The sequence below is a fragment of the Marmota monax genome, unplaced genomic scaffold, assembly GCF_021218885.2.
Source record: "Marmota monax isolate L192 unplaced genomic scaffold, Marmota_monax_Labrador192_F-V1.1 WCK01_AAM20220418_F8-fsc00106, whole genome shotgun sequence".
NCBI lineage: Eukaryota > Metazoa > Chordata > Mammalia > Rodentia > Sciuridae > Marmota > Marmota monax.
In genome coordinates, this window is record NW_026695218.1 from 7,172,985 (window position 1) to 7,191,835 (window position 18,851).

The 18,851-nt window shown below is 44.1% G+C and overlaps 1 protein-coding gene across 2 annotated transcripts; it reads left to right on the forward strand.

Moving 5' to 3' along the window:
• The first annotated feature begins 15,762 nt into the window (after nt 1-15,762).
• Egr4 (early growth response 4) lies at nt 15,763-18,441 on the forward strand. 2 transcript variants are annotated; one of them, XM_046432344.2, is made up of 2 exons: nt 15,763-16,155; nt 16,589-18,441. In XM_046432344.2, the coding sequence occupies exons 1-2, from the start codon at nt 16,020-16,022 to the stop codon at nt 17,905-17,907; spliced, it is 1,455 nt and encodes a 484-aa protein (XP_046288300.1). In that variant the 5' UTR covers nt 15,763-16,019; the 3' UTR covers nt 17,908-18,441. The 2 variants fall into 2 exon arrangements, with proteins under 2 accessions (XP_046288300.1, XP_046288299.1); XM_046432343.2 differs by having other exon boundaries at nt 15,962-16,155; nt 16,592-18,441.
• Nucleotides 18,442-18,851: the final 410 nt, after the last annotated feature.

Genomic DNA, 18,851 nt, shown 5'->3' on the forward strand with positions numbered 1-18,851 from the left:
CTAGGCGAATACTCAACCCCTGAGCCACAACCCCAGCCCCACTTTTCACTTTAAAAAAAAATTCACCTTTTATTTTCTCCTACAATATTCCTACCTCAATCTACAGCCTGGCAAATGTCCTCCACAAGAAGTAGCTCATCAGGGCTCTGTTTTCTCCTCACCAAGTCTTGAGATGATGACCCAGCTGTGGCACCACAAGGACCAAAAACGATGGTGGACATAGGCAAAAAGAGATGTGTTTAGGCAGAAGTCTGAAACTAGCATGGAGAAGAAATGATTAAGGAGAGAAAGAGAGAAGGAGAGGGACCTCAGCCAGAGGTGGATCCTCTGAAGCCAGGATGATGTGGAAGGGTTACTCGCTGCAGTCCTAAAAGGGAATCAGGGCAACACAAAGGGTTTAAAGAAGGACTCCTCCTGTCTAGGACCAAAAACTGGTCTCTCGCTTCACCCCCACCTCTCTCTTTTTTTTTAATAATTTTAAGAAAAAACATCAAAATGTGTTTGAGCTAGGTACGGTGGCGCACACATGTAATCCCAGTGGCTCAGGAGGCTGAGACAGGAGGATTGAGAGTTCAAAGCCAGCCGAAACTGTTAAAAAACATAAAAATTTTTAAAAATGTACTCCCTCCCCCACCCCCAAGATCAGACCCTGGGCCTAATGTGTACTAGGGAAAGTTCTCCACTGCTGAACTATACCCAAGCCCAGATTCCATACTTTCTGTTGTATTTTGTTTTCACCCTTGTGCTCTTATTTTTTATTCTAACCCTTATTAACTGTATTTGTTATGGTTCAGAGCAGGAATGTGACAATTGTACTTCCTAAAAATACTTCCAACAAAAAAGTTATCCCAGATTTCCTTGAGAGATAGAGTCATATCCCCTCACCTTATACCTGGGTGGGAATTGTAAATGCCTCAACTGTGAGAATATGGCAGAAGTGAGGCTATAGGACTTCTGAAGCTAAGTAATAAAGGTGATTCTCTCTCTTTCCCTCTCTAAAGTCTGGAACCCAGCCCTGTGCTGTGAGGAAGCCCAGACCACATGGAGAGGCCCACCTGGACAGGAACCAAAGAGCTCTACTGACAGCCAGCACCACTGAATGAGTAGCCTGCCTGGAAATAGGTCCTCAGCCTTCAGAGAGCCCCTCCAATTTATACAGAAGAGCAAGAATAAGCCTCACCGCCAAGCCCTGCCCTGCCCAAACTGCAGATTTGTAAGCAAAATAAAGGCTTGTTGCTAAAGTTCTGGGTGGTTTGTGATGCAGCAATAAAATAACTAGAACAAGAAAACAGAAACTATGTATTTAAAGAGAAAGAGGTTTATTAGAGGATATCAGATGCAAAATCTTTGGGAGAGCCAGAATAAATCTCAAAATGTGGAATTATTGGATTCAAAAATACACTATAGGGCTGAGGTTGTGGCTCAGTGGTAGAGCACTTGCCTAGCATGTGTAAGGCACTGGGTTCGATCCTCAGTACCTCATAAAAATAAATAAATAAAATAAAGGAATTGTGTCCAATTACAAATAAAAAATATTTTTTAAAAAATACATTATAGTAGATGTAATTCAGAGATTTGGAAGCTCCTACTGGCCAACACAACCTCCTATCACCTAGGAAGCCAGGGAATAGACACAGGAATTCTGCTATAAGAAAAGCTCATGTCCCTTGACATGGCTGATGGAAAAACAAAACAACAACCACACACACAAAAAAAAACCCAAAACAGTGAAAACAGGCAGGAAGATGACTGCTGACCACATCACTCACCTTCCAATGCATCTCCTTGCTATTACTTAATTTTCATTCAGAATTCTAGCTGCAAAGGAGTCTGGAGCTATAGTTTTCAGCTTTCCAGACTCTGTAATGCATCGAGGACCTTAGAAGCAAGGTGAAACAGAGATGAAGCAAATCAACCAAAAGTATCAAGTACTCTGCCCAACCTCGACTGCATCAATTTCCATCTTCCCAAGCTCTGTTTTTATTTCACATTCATGTCCTTTACTTCTCTTCTCCATCTTTATTACCTGGTTTTTCATGATTGGTTTTTATAGTGATGAGCAGAATTAATGGATACAATAATACAATACACTGAGGAGACTGCACACTACAAGCTGGGGAGTTTAAAATCTTCTACCCCCCCCCCCATGTACCTGCAGTACCCATCTGGCCTCCTGATAGACAGCAGCCCTCAGGGTTGGCTTCCCCACTGGGCCTGTCTTATTGTCTTCCTTGGGTTCCACTCTACAAAGATTACCACTGTTGACAGTCTGAAGTACATCCATCCAGTCACTTTTCTTCACCTCAATATTTTAAAATATATTTTAAATGACACATAAAAATTGCACATATTTATGGGGCACCAGGTGATATTTTGGTATGTGTATATATTGTGTGTGATTTTCAAATCTGGGTAAAAACATCTGTTGCATCATACATTTACCATTTCTTTGTGATGAAAACATTCAGGGCTGGGTTTGTGGCTCAGCGGTAGAGCACTTTCCTAGCACGTGCAAGGCCCTGGGTTCGATCCTCAGCACCACATAAATAAAAATACTGTGTTCAACTACAACTAAAAAACAAATATTAAAAAAAAAAGACTCAAACCTTTCTTGTAGCTTTTTTGAAATATACAGCATATTATTATCTATAATCCACCCTACTATACAATAAAACACCAGGATTTATTTCTCCTCTCTACCTGTAACTTTGTACCCATTAACTAACATTTCCCTAACTTTCCGAACTCAAAATACATGTTATGCAGTTAGCTTTTTAAATGTTTCTTTAAAATTTTTTTTAGTTGTAAATAGACCCAATACCTTTATTTTATTTGTTTATTTTTATGTGGTGCCAAGGATCAAACCCAGTGCTTCACATGTGCTAGACAAGTATTCCACCACTGAGCCAAAACCCCAGCCCCTTGCAATTAGTTTTTTATATTATAATGCATCAAATCTCTTTTCTAATAGTATGTATCAATCTACTTAATAGCTACAAGTTTTTCAATTTCATGAATTATCATAATTATCATACCTATCCATTCTTTTTTAATTTTTAATTTTTTTAGTTATACATGACAGTATTTAACCTATCCATTCTTTTTTTAAATTTTAAATTTTTATTTTTTTTTTAGATATACATATGAGATACACAGGTCATGTATTCATATAACCTATCCATTATTGATGGACATGTAGTTTGTTACCACTGTTTTTTTTTTCACTACAATCATTATTGTCAGATTTTATACACATTTATATTAAAAGAAATTTTATTTATTTGCTTGTTTGGCATATATTTCTGAAGTTGTACAGACTGGCTTAAAGAAAATTCATATTGTTTTTCTTTTCTTTATTTTTTAAGCTCTTTTTTCCTCTGTTTTAATTGGTATATTATAATTATGAATAACAGTGAAATTTGTTGTTACATATTCATACATGCACATGATTTAAACAATATAATTTGTTATATATCATTCCGCAGTATTTTCCTTGTTTTACTTTTTTAAATTAATTAATTAATTTTTGGTACTGGGCATTGATCCCAGGGGCAGTTAACTACTGAGAAAAATCTCCAGCCCTTTTTATTTTTTATTTTGAGGCAGAATCTCACTAACTTGCCTCACTAAGTTGCGGAGGTTGACCTTAAACTTGTGATTCTCTTGCCTCAGCCTCCTGAGTCTCTGTGATTACAGGTATGCACCACCATGTCCAAATGTTTTTTCTTAATTTTGAAATTAGAAAGAGATACTTTCTTTTTGCTAAAAATTTCAAACAACAAGGAACTATATAAAGTAAAATGCAGAACTCCCTCTTCACCTACTTCCCCAGAGTTAAACATTTTCAACAGTTTGATATATTTCCTTACAGACTTTTTCCTATGCATATACAAGCAGGCACACACAAACACCCACACCCACAAACACACACACAGAAATATAATATTTATTTCTTTTTAAAAATGGAATCACATTATGGATGTTGTTCTGATTTGCTTTTAACCTTAATATAATAAAATAAAATTTATAATAAGCATTATACTAGCTTTCTAAGATTAGATATACCTCATTCTTCAATGCCAATTATTATTAAGCTTTTAAACTTTTGTCTGTCTGAAGATAAAAACCTTGATCTCAGATTTCATTATTGTTAATTTGCTATTATTATCAGTAAGGTTGAGCATCTTTTCCTGTTTATTATTTGTATTGCTCCTTCAGTTTTTCTGTTGAGTATTTGGTCTTTTAAAATTTATTTGAAGATACTCTTTTAATATTAAGCCAAGTCTATTTCAGAGAGAGAGAAAAAAAATTTTCCCCAAGTTGTTTTTAATTTTTTATGATGTTCTTTGTTAAACATTTTAATTTTTCACATAGACCAATTTGCCATTCTTTTCCAATATGGCTTCTAGATTTTAGTTCACGGTTGCAAAGACTTTCCTTATCCCAAGATTATAAAAATGTTCTCTTGTATTTTAATTGGTTATTTTAAAGTTTAAGGACATTGTATTTTTTCACATCTTGAATTTAATTTTGAGGGCATTAGCCATGGTTTCCTGTGAAATATGTATTCTACTTTCGTCCCCCATAGTTCTAGCCAATTCTTTCAATACCACTTATTTAATAATCAAATGACTGCCATTAATATGAAAAGTTAATTTTATAATATTCTCTTTTTTTAAGTTGTGGTTGAAACTTTATTTTATTTATTTATATGAGGTGCTAAAAATGGACCCTGCACCTCACTCATGATAGTCAAGTGCTCTACCACTGAGCCACAACCCCAGCCCCTATCATATTCTTTTTAAAGGAGAGTACTGGGAATTGATCTTGAGCATGCAAGGCAAGCACTCCACCACTGAGTTATATCCCCAGCCCTTTTTTATTTTATTTTGCCCAAACTGGCCTTAAATTTGGAATCCTCCTGCCTCAGCCTCCCAGGTAACTGAGATTACAGATGTGCACCATCCAGCCCAGTTTAATTTTATCATATTCTAAATTCTGTATGTTTGTGTGTATGTGTATTAGTTTCTCAACTCTATTCCACTGGTACTCTAGCACAGCCTTATTTTAATAGGCATTGATATTTCATAGGGCATTAGCCATGGTTTCCAAAATTCTTTTAATAATTCTTTCATAGTCTTCCAAGTATACTTCAGAATGAATTTGTCAACTTGCTCCCCAATTCCTTTAAAAATCAAACAAACAAACCCATTTTTAGTGGAACAGCATGAAACTTGCAGATTGATTTAAGGAGAACTGACTGTGGCAACTATGGAGATGAGGCAGCTTGAGTCTCCCTCTAAAAAAGAATTGGCCAATTAGCTGCAAGCTGTGCAGCTGACGGTTGTGAGCAACTTTTGGGTTCCTCTCTTTCCAAGGAATCTTCCACCACTAGGAACTAGGTACTGGGTACTGGTCATTTCTTCCCAGAGCAGGATTCTCCTAATGGACAATTTTTGCCTGAAACTCACCACTGGTTTGGTAGAGACTTTTGTCAGAGACACACTGCGATCTGAAGCTCTCCTGCCCAATCTTGCTTTTTGTCTCTCACATATGTTATTCCCAAATAAACTCCTTGCACCCCTCCCTCCATCTCAACATCACAGAGATATCCACTAACACATACTAAAACTTTATAATACTAAATTTTCCCATCCAAGAAAACATATCTCTCTACTGATCCTATTTTTTTAATATTTATTTTTTAGTTGTACACAGTACCTTTATTTTATTTATTTTTATGTGGTGCTAAGGATGGAACCCAGGGCCTTGTAGGTGCTAGGCAAGCGCTCTACTGCTGTGCCACAACCCCAGCCCCTCTACTGATCCTATTTTTTAGTGGCCTTCAGGAAACTTTTTAATTTTTAATTTTTAATTGCCCTTCATATTCATCTGGCACACTCTTAAGTTTATTAGTAAAAAATTTTTAAAGTCTTTTGTTGAAGTAAAAGATCTTTTATTCTTACTTTTAAATTTATATATTTAAACTACATAGGTAGGTCATAAAGATTTATAACATATCTTCTCATTGTCATTTATTTCTAAATCATCTTCCTTTGGCCTCATAAAAACTAACAAACATGATAGCAAACATGAACCACACATAAACCTTCCATCAGTAGGAGAATGGATAAACAGTGGTATATTCACACAAGGTCATACTAGTCAGGGATTTAAAAAAAAAAAAGAATAAACCACTGATACATGAAAAACATAGAATAGATAAATCTTAAAACATTATGTTGGGGCTGGGGATGTGGCTCAAGCTGTAGCACGCTCGCCTGGCATGCGTGCGGCCCGGGTTCAATCCTCAGCACCACACACAGACAAACAAAGATGTTGTGTCCGCCGAAAACTAAAAAATAAATATTAAAAATTCTCTCTCTCTCTCTCTCTCTCTCTTTCTCTATGTACAGTGATAGAACTAAGTAGTTACCTCAAAGATGTGGTGTCTACTGACTATAAAGAGGAACAAGAGAACTTCCTGGGGATATGGGTTTTATATCTTGATTTTGGTAAAATATCATCAACTCAAACACTTAAGATTTGCAGTTTGGGGCTGGAGTTGTAGCTTAGTGATAGAGCACTTGCCTCACACGTGTGAGGCATTGGGTTCAATCCTAAGCACCACATAAAAAATAAATAAATAAAATAATGTCCATCTACAACTAAAAAAACATATTTCTTAAAAATTTGCAACTTGGGGCTGAGATTGTGGCTCAGTGGTAAAGCACTCGTCTAGCACGTGCAAGGCTCTGGGTTCGATCCTCAGCACCACATAAAAATATAAACAAAATAAAGCTATTGTGTCCAACTATTAAAAAAAAATTGCAGCTTGTTGTGGTAGTACACACCTATAATGCTAGTGGCTCGGAAGGAGGCAAGAAGATCTTAAGTTTGAGGCCAGCCTCAGAAACTTAGAGAAGCCCTAATCAACTTTGCAAAACTCTGCTTCAAAATAATAAATAAATAAATAGGGTTGAGGATGTGCCTCAGTGGTAAAGTATCCCTGGGTTCAATCCACAATACCAGAGAGAGAGAGAGAGAGAGAGAGAGAGAGAGAGAGAGAGAGAGAGAGAGGTTTTCTTCTTTACTGTATGTAAATTATAGCTCTGTAAATAAAACACAGTTTGTGTGGGTGCAGAGACTGCTCCTTCTGCTGCTTCTCCACCCAAGTAAATGCCTACCCTACTTTCAAAACCAGAACCCAACAGTCAGTCATGTGTAACTCATCACTCAAATGTGTCCATTATAGAATGGCTCCAGGGCTGAGTGTGGCTCAGTGGTGGAGTACTTGCCTAGCATGTATGAGGCCCTGGGTTCAATCCTGAAGCCCTGGGCATGACTCTGAAGCTTCCCCTGTCCTGTGGCCACCTGAATTGCTGCCCAGTCTCCTCATTGACTTCTCTCCAGGAAACCTTCTTTACTGTTGTCAGATTGGTTCTTGCCAAGACAAAAACTGCATCTCCTACAGAGTTTAAGCCTCTACGATGGCATTTTATTGCCCTAACGATAAAACCCAATGCCTAAACACACTAAAACGTTCCTCCATGATCCTGAGCTTGCCCATCTCTCCAGCAGGACCCCCACTCCTCTAGCCTCTTTCACTCCTTATGCTCCAGTCTTCATGGATTTCCTTCAGTGCCCTGAATTCTTTTCTCCTCCTTTGTCCTTTTCCTCTCATTTCTGGCCTCTCTGTACATGCTGTCCCCTTTGCCTTCAGCATTCTTCCACTCAACTTTCACCCTATTCTGGGCTTTTACTCAACACTCCCATCTTAATTGGAAAGTCAGTTCCTTGGGGAAGCCTCCCCTGAACATCCAGGCTAGCTAACCAATGCCTGTTTCATTCTAAGAACGCAAACCATCCCATCTCATGCATCACACTTTTCTAAGAGTTAAGTTGATGAACAAACTGAAATATTAGGTTCTCGTTAAATATTCAGATAAGTGAATAAAAGAAAGCAAAGATTGGAAGAAAACAGTCATGAAATTCAGGTCATGATGAACAATCTTGCCCCCATATGGGGGGTACTCAGAAAACACTGGACAAATATCAGGGTAGGAAGCGTTGTTCACTGTTTCTTATTTTTTATCATTTCTCATGTCACCTTTCCTTGTTGTAGCAAGTATTTGTGCTTCAACTACTTAATTTGTTAATTCTAACTCTTAATCCTGAGGTTGTAGGTAGAGCAGATAATGCACCCCTATTTCATAGATGAGAAAATACCAGCACAGAAAGGGTTAGCAATTTGTTCAAAGTCATAGAACAAGCAAAATGACAGACAGCTGGGCTGGAGTCAGTTCCCCTAACTCCCAGGCTCGAGGTCTTTGCTTTATCATTGAATTCCCTATGTTCCCTGAGGACCATGTGTCCCCACCAAAGGCAGGGTCACTGTTTTGGCCTTTGTGGAAACTGGTGTTTAGAAGTCCTATAGAAGTTCTTTCCATTCCCTACCTACCCTGTTCCAGAAACCCGCTGCACATCATTGATAAAACCAGTTCTGTTCTGGTCCCCTGCTTGCTGTTCCCTATAGAGGTGACCACTGGGGCCCTCCCCTTGTCCCATGACTGAATAAAGGTCCCTGCTGGAATCTTCACATGGCATGCCACATGAATGTGTGGGACCCACTGGTTGCCAAGCCAAATGTGGCTCCAGATTATTCTAGGAAACAAATAAGTTGTTTTGCTCTGGATTGCAGGAATTTCTAATTAGGGATTTTTATTTTGGGCGGTGTTCCTTGGAGCTGGCAGACAGATGGAGTAGGCGATTTGCTCCAAGGACATTGTTAAGCAGAGGGAACTATCATTTTTGCCCCATGTTATGAGAAGGTGCCAGAGCCCATTCCTGCCCAGATCTTGCCCTCAAGGACTGAGGCAGAAGCCTCTTTGGGAAGCTTTCTGGTTCTCAGTAATTTCCCATTCTCCAGGAATGGCCTCAAAACACAAATACAAGTCCCTTGCTGGGTGTTACCCTGTCACTAGCAGAACAAAGGTCTTTCCTGGGATTCCCTTCCTGGAATTCAGGGTAAGAATTTATTTATCTCTGCAGCAGATGTGTAGAACACAGAATCTACTAACGGCCAAAATTTCAGTCATCTGTAAGAGAAGAGGAAGAGCTGAGGGCATTTGAAAATTCTTAACCTCTGGTTCTTCCACTTCCTGACTCCCAACGGTAGCTCTGATCCCCTTACAGGTTGGCTGAGAGTCCCTTGAGCTGACCAACTCCATTTTTTCCAAGCTAATTCAGGCTGCATTTCTGTCACTTGCAATCAAAAGTCCAGCTTGATCATGGCAGACAAGATTCAGAGGGTCCAGGCTCTGGCTCAATGGACCCAGTTGTGAATAAATTATCTGAATATTGTGGAGTCAGGCGATCAGATCCCTGTATAATGACCAATGGACTCTGCCGCAGTCTGGCTGGGCACAATCAGGAGCCACTTGTCAAAAGAAACTAACTTTATTTTTAGAACCACACACGACAAACAAAATAGTCTCTCAGGAAAAACCCTCAGAGCCTCAACTGCCACCACCGGCTTTCCACAAGCCTCTCTCTCCCACACAAGCTTCTCTCCACCTCCCACAATCCTCCTGCTCTTGAGGCCGATTGGCTGGGTCACGTGGGCGGAGCCAAAAAAGTCCCCCAATGAGCAGCTCCGTGGTCTGAAAGGGCAGGGAAACAGTCCAATGAGCATCACCGCAGAGGAGCCAATCAGCTAGATGTTGCTGGGGCTGCTGTGAGCCAATCGTCAGCCGGCAGCTGGAAGTTTGCTGGCAGCTGGAAGTTTGCTGGGGCCCCTTCGGCTGTGGCTCTCAACAGGACTCCAAAGAAGTTAAAAGAAAAACAACTATGGAATGATAGGAAGGAAGTGGAGGTGAAAAGACAGCAAGATGAGCTTAAGCAAGAGAAAGCAGGAGGCACCCAGGTATGGAGACAGGGAGAAGTTCACCAGGTAGGTGCAGCAGGCTTGATTCTGATCGCAGCACTGCTCTAGAGCTACAGTCCTGTCAGTCCTGCTGGATTAGCCCCCTTTTCATCTGTTCAACATGTGAATTGAAAATTAATGCTCTGAACATTGTTGTCTGATGAAAGAATAACATTTATCAAGATTCAAATCCATTATTACCCATAAAGAGAGACCCAGGCTTAGATACAAAGGAGGCTGATTCTGAATCCTGGTGGCATGGAGAAGTCATTCTGTTCTCCATGCCTCCTAGGATCCATCCTAGTCACACCTTTCCTATAGTCATCCACCTCTTAGCTCTGCTTGATGTTGACTTTACCCAAGAAAAGATGCAAAATGGAAGACAGGAGAAAGAATAACCTCCATCTCTCCTGTGGGGGAGCAGCTTAGGAGATACTAGGAAGAACGTAAGAAGCTTTGCCCAAACAGCTTGCAGCCGCCTTGTTCGCCTCCTCTCCACTTCCATCATCATCCAAAACAGAAAAAACAAAAGTGAGGAAGATGCAGAAGTCCCCACACTCCATATCCCCACCTAGTCTTTCTCCCTGGCCATGCGAGAGCTTCCCTTCAGAGCCTACTGTGGGAGCACAAGGAAGTTACCACTCAAATGCTTGGGTGAGGAATTTGACCCTTGGATGGTAAAAAGGAAATTCGGGGCCCAGAGAAAAGATTCCAGTCCTTACTGATGGTGTTTACATGCAAATTAAAATATCACTGGGATACCTCTTTTTGCTTACCTGTTGGCTCCTAAATGTTTCTGGATGGCCCAGAAATTCAAACAGTCTTTATAGAAGAAGGTTTGTCAAGACATAAACTTTGAAAGGTTTGTACCCTTGATCTAGAAATTCCACCTTCCGGGAATCTAACCTATGGTCCAAAAGTTGGCACCATCACTTTCGAACCTTATAAGTTTGGGCAAATTTATTAAAAACTCCATGCTTTAATGTTCCCATCTATAAAATAAGGATAATAAAGATCATCAAGTTGTTATGAGGATTAAATGATGAGTGTACGTGAAGTTCTCGATACCTGGCAAATAGTGCCCACAGTAAGTTGCATACAATGTCAGCATACTAAAATATTATTACCCCACCAGTGCATCAAGTACACATAAAAAGCTATATACAACCAGATTCTTTAAAATAGTGCCAATCAGGAAACTATGGGTTAAAAATATGGTAGAATACTCTAGAGTAATTATTAACAATATAAGAGATCAGTCCCTATAATGATGGAAAAAATTAAAACTATACAAGAAACAATGTTAAAGTAGTTATAATGTTGAGTTAGTATGATACAATTCATACAAATAATGATGATAATGCAAATGCTGAATAAATGAATTTTGAATGAATATGCATGAAAACAATCTGAAATTACTTGAATGTATATATTTGGGTCAGGATTGTGAAAATATTCTAAATTTTTACATTATACTTTTTAAAACTTAAATCTTTTTTATCTTTATTTGTCTTTATGTGGTACTGAGGCTCGAACTCAGTGCCTCACACATGCTAGGCGAGTGCTCTACCACTGAGCCACAACCCCAACCCCTTATATTATAATTTTTAATGTTTGCTTTTTCCAGTAATCATGTTACCCTTGTGGACATTAAAAATCAAAATCATAATAACAACCCAAAGCAAAAAGCAATGACTGGCCATGGGTAGAGAAGAGAGAGGACAGAGAAGAACCCTGACAGTGGGTCCCTTGCTTCATGGACAGGTGATCAGACTCCTGGCCTAGTGGTCATTAAAGCCTGGGGGCACTTGAGGGGTCTTGAGAGAGAAGCTGGATACGGCAGAGACCACTGCTGAAGGCTAACTTCATCTCTGTGGCTGCTTCATTGGCTTTGTTCCTTGTCAGTCTGATGACCCCACACTGCGCCCCTGTCGCTGCTTTTAAATGAACCCTTTAGAAACAAGAAAAAAAGAGGGAGCAGATGGGGAGAGGAGGAGAGATGAAGAAAAGAGAGGAAGAGGAGAGCAGTAGAGAGGAAAGAGGGGTGAGGAATACAGTGTCCCTGAATCTCCATGGCCTCAGGAAGTGGGACACAGAACTGCTCTTCAGCTCTCTGTCAGGAGTCGCCATGGAGACGGAGCACTGGTCTCTTCATGATTAATACTCCCAGGCAGCTGTCTTCTTGGAGTCTTTTAAAATATGTACACTATTATTTGAACACAATGATATTTAGAGCAGAAAGATCAAGGTGGGGTGTGGGGGAGGGAACAGTGGTTACCAAGTGCTATGACAGTGCTGGGCCCTTCCCAGAAGAGAGAGAGGGGAGGCTGCCTTTCCCCATCCTACCCGCCCATCCCTTCTCGCCTCGCCCCCTGGATGCAGATCTCCCAGTCTCAGGCACTGCAGCATCTGCATCATAACCTTGCCAGCACCTGCCAAGGGTTATGCTCAATGAAGAGTTGGTGAATGAATTCATTCATTCATTAATTCATTCAGCAAGTGTTTGTTCAGTGCTTGTCTACAAAGCAAACTCTCTTTCCCTCATCTGTCTTTGTGGAAATATGAAATTCCCTCTCATTCTCCCCATGGCCATGCATATATGTACTCGTGTGCACACACATGTATACACACCTTACTATCACCACCAACTTCCACAATAGCCCCAAAGGGCTTCCTCCTCAGTGTGCATCTGATGTGACCCATTGTGCTCTCCTAGCCGTTCACTCCAGAGACTTCTTGCAGGGATGAATGCTAGCCAGACTGTGTTTGCATATCTAATTTGAAAAGCTAGAGAAAGAGCCTCCATCTAAAGCCACCTCAGAGTGATTCCCTTTGGAAAGTCAATTATCTTTTCATAAGTTATCTTATGCAGTAGACTAGCCTGGCCTCAACTCTCAGCCCCACCACAGAATAGAAGTGTCACTTTGGGCAAGTCATTTAACCTTACTGAGTTTTGTTTCCTCATCTGTAAAATGGATCTATAATTCCTTATTTCAAAGATTCTTCTTATGATTAAATGATGTTTGTAAAGTATTCAGCTGATGTGATTTCCCTTTTTCCCCTCTGTAAATGTGTGTTTTTATATTTAAAGCGTGATTGAAGTGTAGCTGGTAGATTTAAGCCCCTTTCTTCCAGTCCCTTCCAAAGACCATTTTTCCACCTGGATCCAGAAGCTCTTTCTTAAAAGTTGGGGGAGAAGAGGGGCAAAATACTCAGAACCCCCCCCCATTACATTCTTTCCCCATTGTTAAGGAACCAAGTACAGGTGCAAATGCCTCTCCAAAGGCAGCATTCTGTCTGTGTATGTGTGTCCACTAAAGGTGGACACAGAGATGGGGATGTGGATCTGCCCATATCCAGAGCACAAACTTGCACCCCCATCTCCTCTCCTCATCACTCCTACTCCCTAGCCCTCCCCAAGGCCTGGCCTCTAACAAGAGCAAGTAAGAGTGACTTGGACCTAGCCCAACAGCCCTTGGCAGAGAGCAGCAATGGCCTGGCACCTCACTAAAGAACTAGGGGAATTATCCATGACTAAGAAGTAGGAGGAATGCTGTGGCAGAGGGAAGAACAGCAGAAGGGATGGGCAACCTGGGGCTGGCCAATCTGGCCCGACGGGCGACCTGGGGATCCCTGGACACCAGCCCAGCCAAACTCCTCCCCTCCCCCTCCTTCCCAGGCAGCAAGATGCCAGAGTGGATTTGAAACATGTGTGCCCTGCGTGTCTGGTGAGGGCTCACCTGGTCTTGGCAATGCATTTGGATTACACTCAAACCCTGAGTCTGAATCTGAGTATAAAGAAAATAGTGCTCTGCGTGTCTAATCCTTACAGACAAGTGCTGAGGTTTTACATTTCCTACATGGATATATACCATATCTGAGACCATTTATTAGGACATGCTACAAGTGTATGATTATAAAAACCAGTATAGCCTCAAGGAGAAGATGCATTATAAGTGTGTCAGCATATGTTTTGCAGGTGACTGTGTGATGGATTATATTCTGTGAATGCACTTATAAGGTTATTGTAGGGTAGGGAAAAAGATAGCTAGGAATGGAGATGGGCTTCTCTGATGGGATAAAAACTAAAATCTACCATCTGGCCCATAATAGACACTTAAGGAATGAATACTGAATGAATGAACATTGAGAAATTGAATGCATAGATGTTTGCATAATGGATGAAGGGTGAAAGGACAACTTGATGGGGTTTGAGCATTCTTGGGCACTCTCTCTAGAATAGGATAGTAGAGATGGGGAAGGCTGGAAGATACACTACCAGTCACACTATAACAAGAAGAACAGAAAAAGGAAAGGGGAGTCCCAGACCTTCCAAAACCCAGAGTCCCAGGAATGGAAGCTCTTCATTGAAAAAAAAAAGGTATTCCGTGTATTACTTAATCCTTTCATTTGGTTTTTCCCATAAAGGAGTTAGGTGAGCTAGGATAAAATGAACATTTTTAAAAAAGAATGAGAAAAATGAGGTAGAGGGGAAACCACAACAGAAAAGAGACTCAGGAGAGAAGGCAGGCAGATTTCTTTGCTGAAGTTGACTCTGACGTTTCTACAGCCAAGAGTCACAGCCTCTTTACAATTATGGATTTTTTTTTCTTTTTTCAGATGAACCAGATTATTCCAGATGCCGATTCCAGGGAAATGATTCTCGTAGATTTTCTCTGTGTTGCTGGGAACAATCTTCCTTCATTTATATGAAAGCAGAAAAACAGTCTATGGAATCCTCCCCTCCCCTATGGATGAGGGAGGAGTGAGCAGGAATTGGCCCTACTTCTCTGGAAAACATTTAAATATCCTTTGGCCCAAATGTACACTCACAGGAATTTGTCTCACCTGTATTTTCAAATTATATAGTCAAGGACGATTACTCCAACAACACTGATAAAAGCAAAAGGTTGGGAAACTACCTACATACTCATCATGGATAAGACACTAATTGACTAACTCATGGTCCTCCCTTTCAAAGGAGCATACGGCCTTAGAAAAGAGTGTTTGGATATGGTGCAACCTCTCTCCTATTTTAAGTGAAAAAAAAAATTATACTGCAGCACAGTGTATATGCTTGCATATATATAAAATTTTTCTGAAAAAAAAAAACCCTAGAAACTTAAATGTGGATAACTTAGAAGATAGGAATGAAGGTGGGTGGGGCAAAGAGGGCCCCAAACTTTTCAATGCATAATTTATTCTTTTGTACAGACTTGACTTCCCCCACACATACACACCTGTAGCAAGTGATGGTATCGTCCTTTTTAACTTGAATTATTTTACCTAGCAGAAATTTGAACAGACACACACATACTCAAAACAAAACCTTAAGAAAATGGAAAAACAGGCATTAGTAAAAACCATAATGGCGATAATCGCTACGGTTTACTTAATGAATGTGCCTAGTGTTCTGTTTCTGTCTATAGCAAATTCACAGAAGGGATTAAATGTAGTAAGTGACAAACAGCGGATTCGAACCCCCAAATTGTGGAATCTCACAATCCTCGCGTGCTCACCGCCCTAGGGCCTTTACCTCCAGGCGGGAAACTCACGTACTGGACGTTCGGCCCCACGCAGCGCACAGCCCATTCGGGCGCACCCGTGGCCTCGGCGCGCACGGGGCTCCTTGCTCGGGGAGCGCGCCCGCACGCAGCGGAGCGGGCTCGGCTGCAGCGGCAGCGACGTCACAGCTCGAGCTTTCCTTTTCGGGAGTCCCCGGCACACATCCTGTGTCCATGTTTGGGCATTTACGTCACGGCGGCAGGGCCGGGGCCTCCCGAAATGGCAGTGGCCCGGGGAGTCGGAAGCCCGGAGCCAGCGACGCCGCAGCTATATAAGTGGGGGGGCTGTGGGTTGGGGGAGCCTGGCTGCGCTTTGAAGAGGCAAGGAGCCGCTGCCCGAGGCCCTCGCGGGCGAGCGAGGGTTCCGGGGGCCCCCAGACCCTTTTCCTAGAGGTGAGCGCCCGGAGCCAGAAGCTCGGGTGCCCGGGACTGTGCACCGCGGGGAGCCGCGACCGCCGGCCTCCCCGCAACCTACGTGCCCTCAAGCCCAGCGGGCGAGGCCCCGAGTGCCCCGCAACCGCTGCCGCGCCATGCTCCACCTTAGTGAGTTTTCTGGCCCCGACGCGATCCTCCTCAAGTCCTCCGAAGGCTGTTGCGCCGAACCTAGCACTGAATTGCCTCGGCTGCCCGCCAGGGACACTCCCGCGACCGCTGGCTATCCTGGAGGTAAGGAGCGCGGCCAGGGGTGCTCAGACGGCGACAAAACGCAGGGGAAAGCAGGGGTTGAGACGCTGGAAACATAGGGATGGGGGATGGGAGGCGCAGGGGGTCATGGGGCGCGCACTCCTGTTCCCACCCCCACTAGGCCGCCAGCGCCTCCGCCGGAACCTGTGTGAGTGTGTGTGTGTGTGTGTGTGTGTGTGTGTGTGTATGTGCGCGCGCGCGCGCGAACCCAGGTATCCTTTTGCCTATGCACGTGTGTTTTGCGTGTGCATGTTTGTATGTGTGTCCTGGGATGTTTGCCGGCCCCTGCTGGATCAGAATGTGCAAAAGGCACCTTGCGTGTGTTGTTGTGCACCAAGGGCTTCGCGGGTAGGGACTGAGGGTTCAGAGGCACGCCCTTTGGTGTGCCCAGAGCTGATTCCTGCTCCCTCCTCAGCAGGCGACTTCTTGAGCTGGGCTTTGAGCAACTGCGGTGCCGGGGGGGACTTGGCTGACTCCTGCTTCTTGGAGGGTCCCGCGCCCACGCCCCCTCCTGGCCTCAGCTACAGCGGTAGCTTCTTCATTCAGGCAGTACCAGAACATCCTCACGATCCGGAGGCACTCTTCAACCTCATGTCGGGCATCTTAGGCCTGGCACCCTTCCCCGGCCCTGAGGCGGCAGCATCCCGGTCCCCACTGGATACTCCCTTTCCCGCGGGCCCCGACGCCTTGCTGCCAGGTCCGCCGGACCTGTACTCCCCGGATCTGAGTGCGGCCGCCTTCTCAGAGGCGTTTTGGGAGGCTTCGCCTTCCTCTGGCGCCCCCTCTCAGTGCCTGTACGAGCCTCAGCTCTCTCCGCCCGACGTCAAGCCGGGCCTTCGGGCGCCTCCAGCCTCTCCAGCGCTGGACGCTGCCTCGGCCTTCAAAGGTCCCTACGCACCCTGGGAGCTGCTTTCTGTTGGGGCCCCAGGAAACTGTGGGTCTCAGGGAGGCTACCAGGCCGCCCCCGAAGCTCGTTTCCCCTCATTAGGGACCAAGATCGAGGACCTGCTGTCCATCAGTTGTCCTGCGGAGCTGCCGGCGGGTCCAACCAACAGACTGTACTCCACCGGGGCCTACGACGCTTTCCCGCTGGCCCCAGGTGACTTAGGGGATGGGGCCGAGGGCCTCCCGGGGCTCTTGACCCCTCCTAGTGGGGAGGGAGGGAGTAGCGGCGACGGCGGAGAGTTTCTGGCCGGTACACAGCCTCAGCTTTCCCCACTGGGCCTTCGCAGCACTGCCACCGCGGACTTCCCCAAACCTCTTGTGGCCGACATCCCTGGGAGCAGTGGCGTGACTGCACCACCCGTGCAGCCACCGGCCCCTTTTCCCCCTGCCAAGGCGCGGCGCAAGGGGCGCCGAGGAGGCAAGTGCAGCGCTCGCTGCTTCTGCCCTCGGCCACATGCCAAGGCCTTTGCTTGTCCTGTGGAAAGCTGCGTACGGAGCTTCGCGCGCTCCGACGAGCTCAATCGCCACCTGCGTATCCATACTGGCCACAAGCCCTTCCAGTGCCGCATCTGCCTCCGCAACTTCAGCCGCAGCGACCACCTCACCACTCACGTGCGCACCCACACAGGCGAGAAGCCCTTTGCCTGCGACGTGTGCGGGCGCCGTTTCGCGCGCAGCGATGAGAAGAAACGACACAGCAAGGTGCACCTTAAGCAGAAGGCGCGCGCGGAGGAGCGGCTTAAGGGCCTCGGGTTTTACTCTTTGGGCCTCTCCTTCGCTGCGCTGTGAGCAGGAGCTGGGTTTGTAGGTTGGGGCGCCGCCACTCGGCGCGCACAACAAGATCTGGTCCGTCCCCCCTCCCTGCTCTTTTCCCACCTTTTATTCGCACGCCCCGGGGCCGGCCTCCGGTCCTGCTTCCAGTTCCCCTGAAGCTCCCGCTGCACTTGCCCCGTTCAGCACCAGCTCCGTGGATAGCTCCCGCTGTTCAGGCGCTGTATTCCTTGTGAGCCGCTTTGGGGAAAGTCCTCTCAGGCCACCCACTGAGGAGGCACTTCCTTGGGACTCATGATAGTCTTTTGTAACTGGCTCACACCCCACGCCGTCCTCTATACCCCTACCCCACAGACAGGCTGGGGCTTCGCCGAGCCGGTCTCGCGCGGGACTTTGTACAGCAATGTCGTTTCCAGCAGCCATTGGATGTAACGTTTTGCTTTGGGGTTATTTCCTTTTTGTTGTTGTTAATTTTTGTAAAGCAGACGCTACTCTCAAGCAGTTGACAAAACTGTTTATTTTTGCAATTAAAATTATTGTGCTAAAAGCTTACTGAATCTGCCATGTAAGCTCCTAACCCTTCCACAAACAGCTTCTCCAGGACAGCATGTGCCAGAAGACAAAGGCGATCCCCATGTTCATGGGTTACAGGCCCTGAACACATTACACACCTGTCAAGCACACCTACCAGGCACTGTGACACATAGTAGGCATTCAATAAATATGTATTGAATTATGAATGAATTTAATCACAGCTGACCTAAGATCTAAAAGTGTTTCTGGAACTAGAAAGTGATTTAAAGGTGTAGGTGTTAAACATTGTGCATGGTGTCCTCCTTAATCCTCATTTTAAAGTGAAGCAGGCATAAACCCCACTTCACGATGAGGGAGCAATGTAGATAATTTGCTGAGTAACCCAGCTAGAAGCAGAGTTCAAACAGTTGACTCTAAAGCCAGTTCTC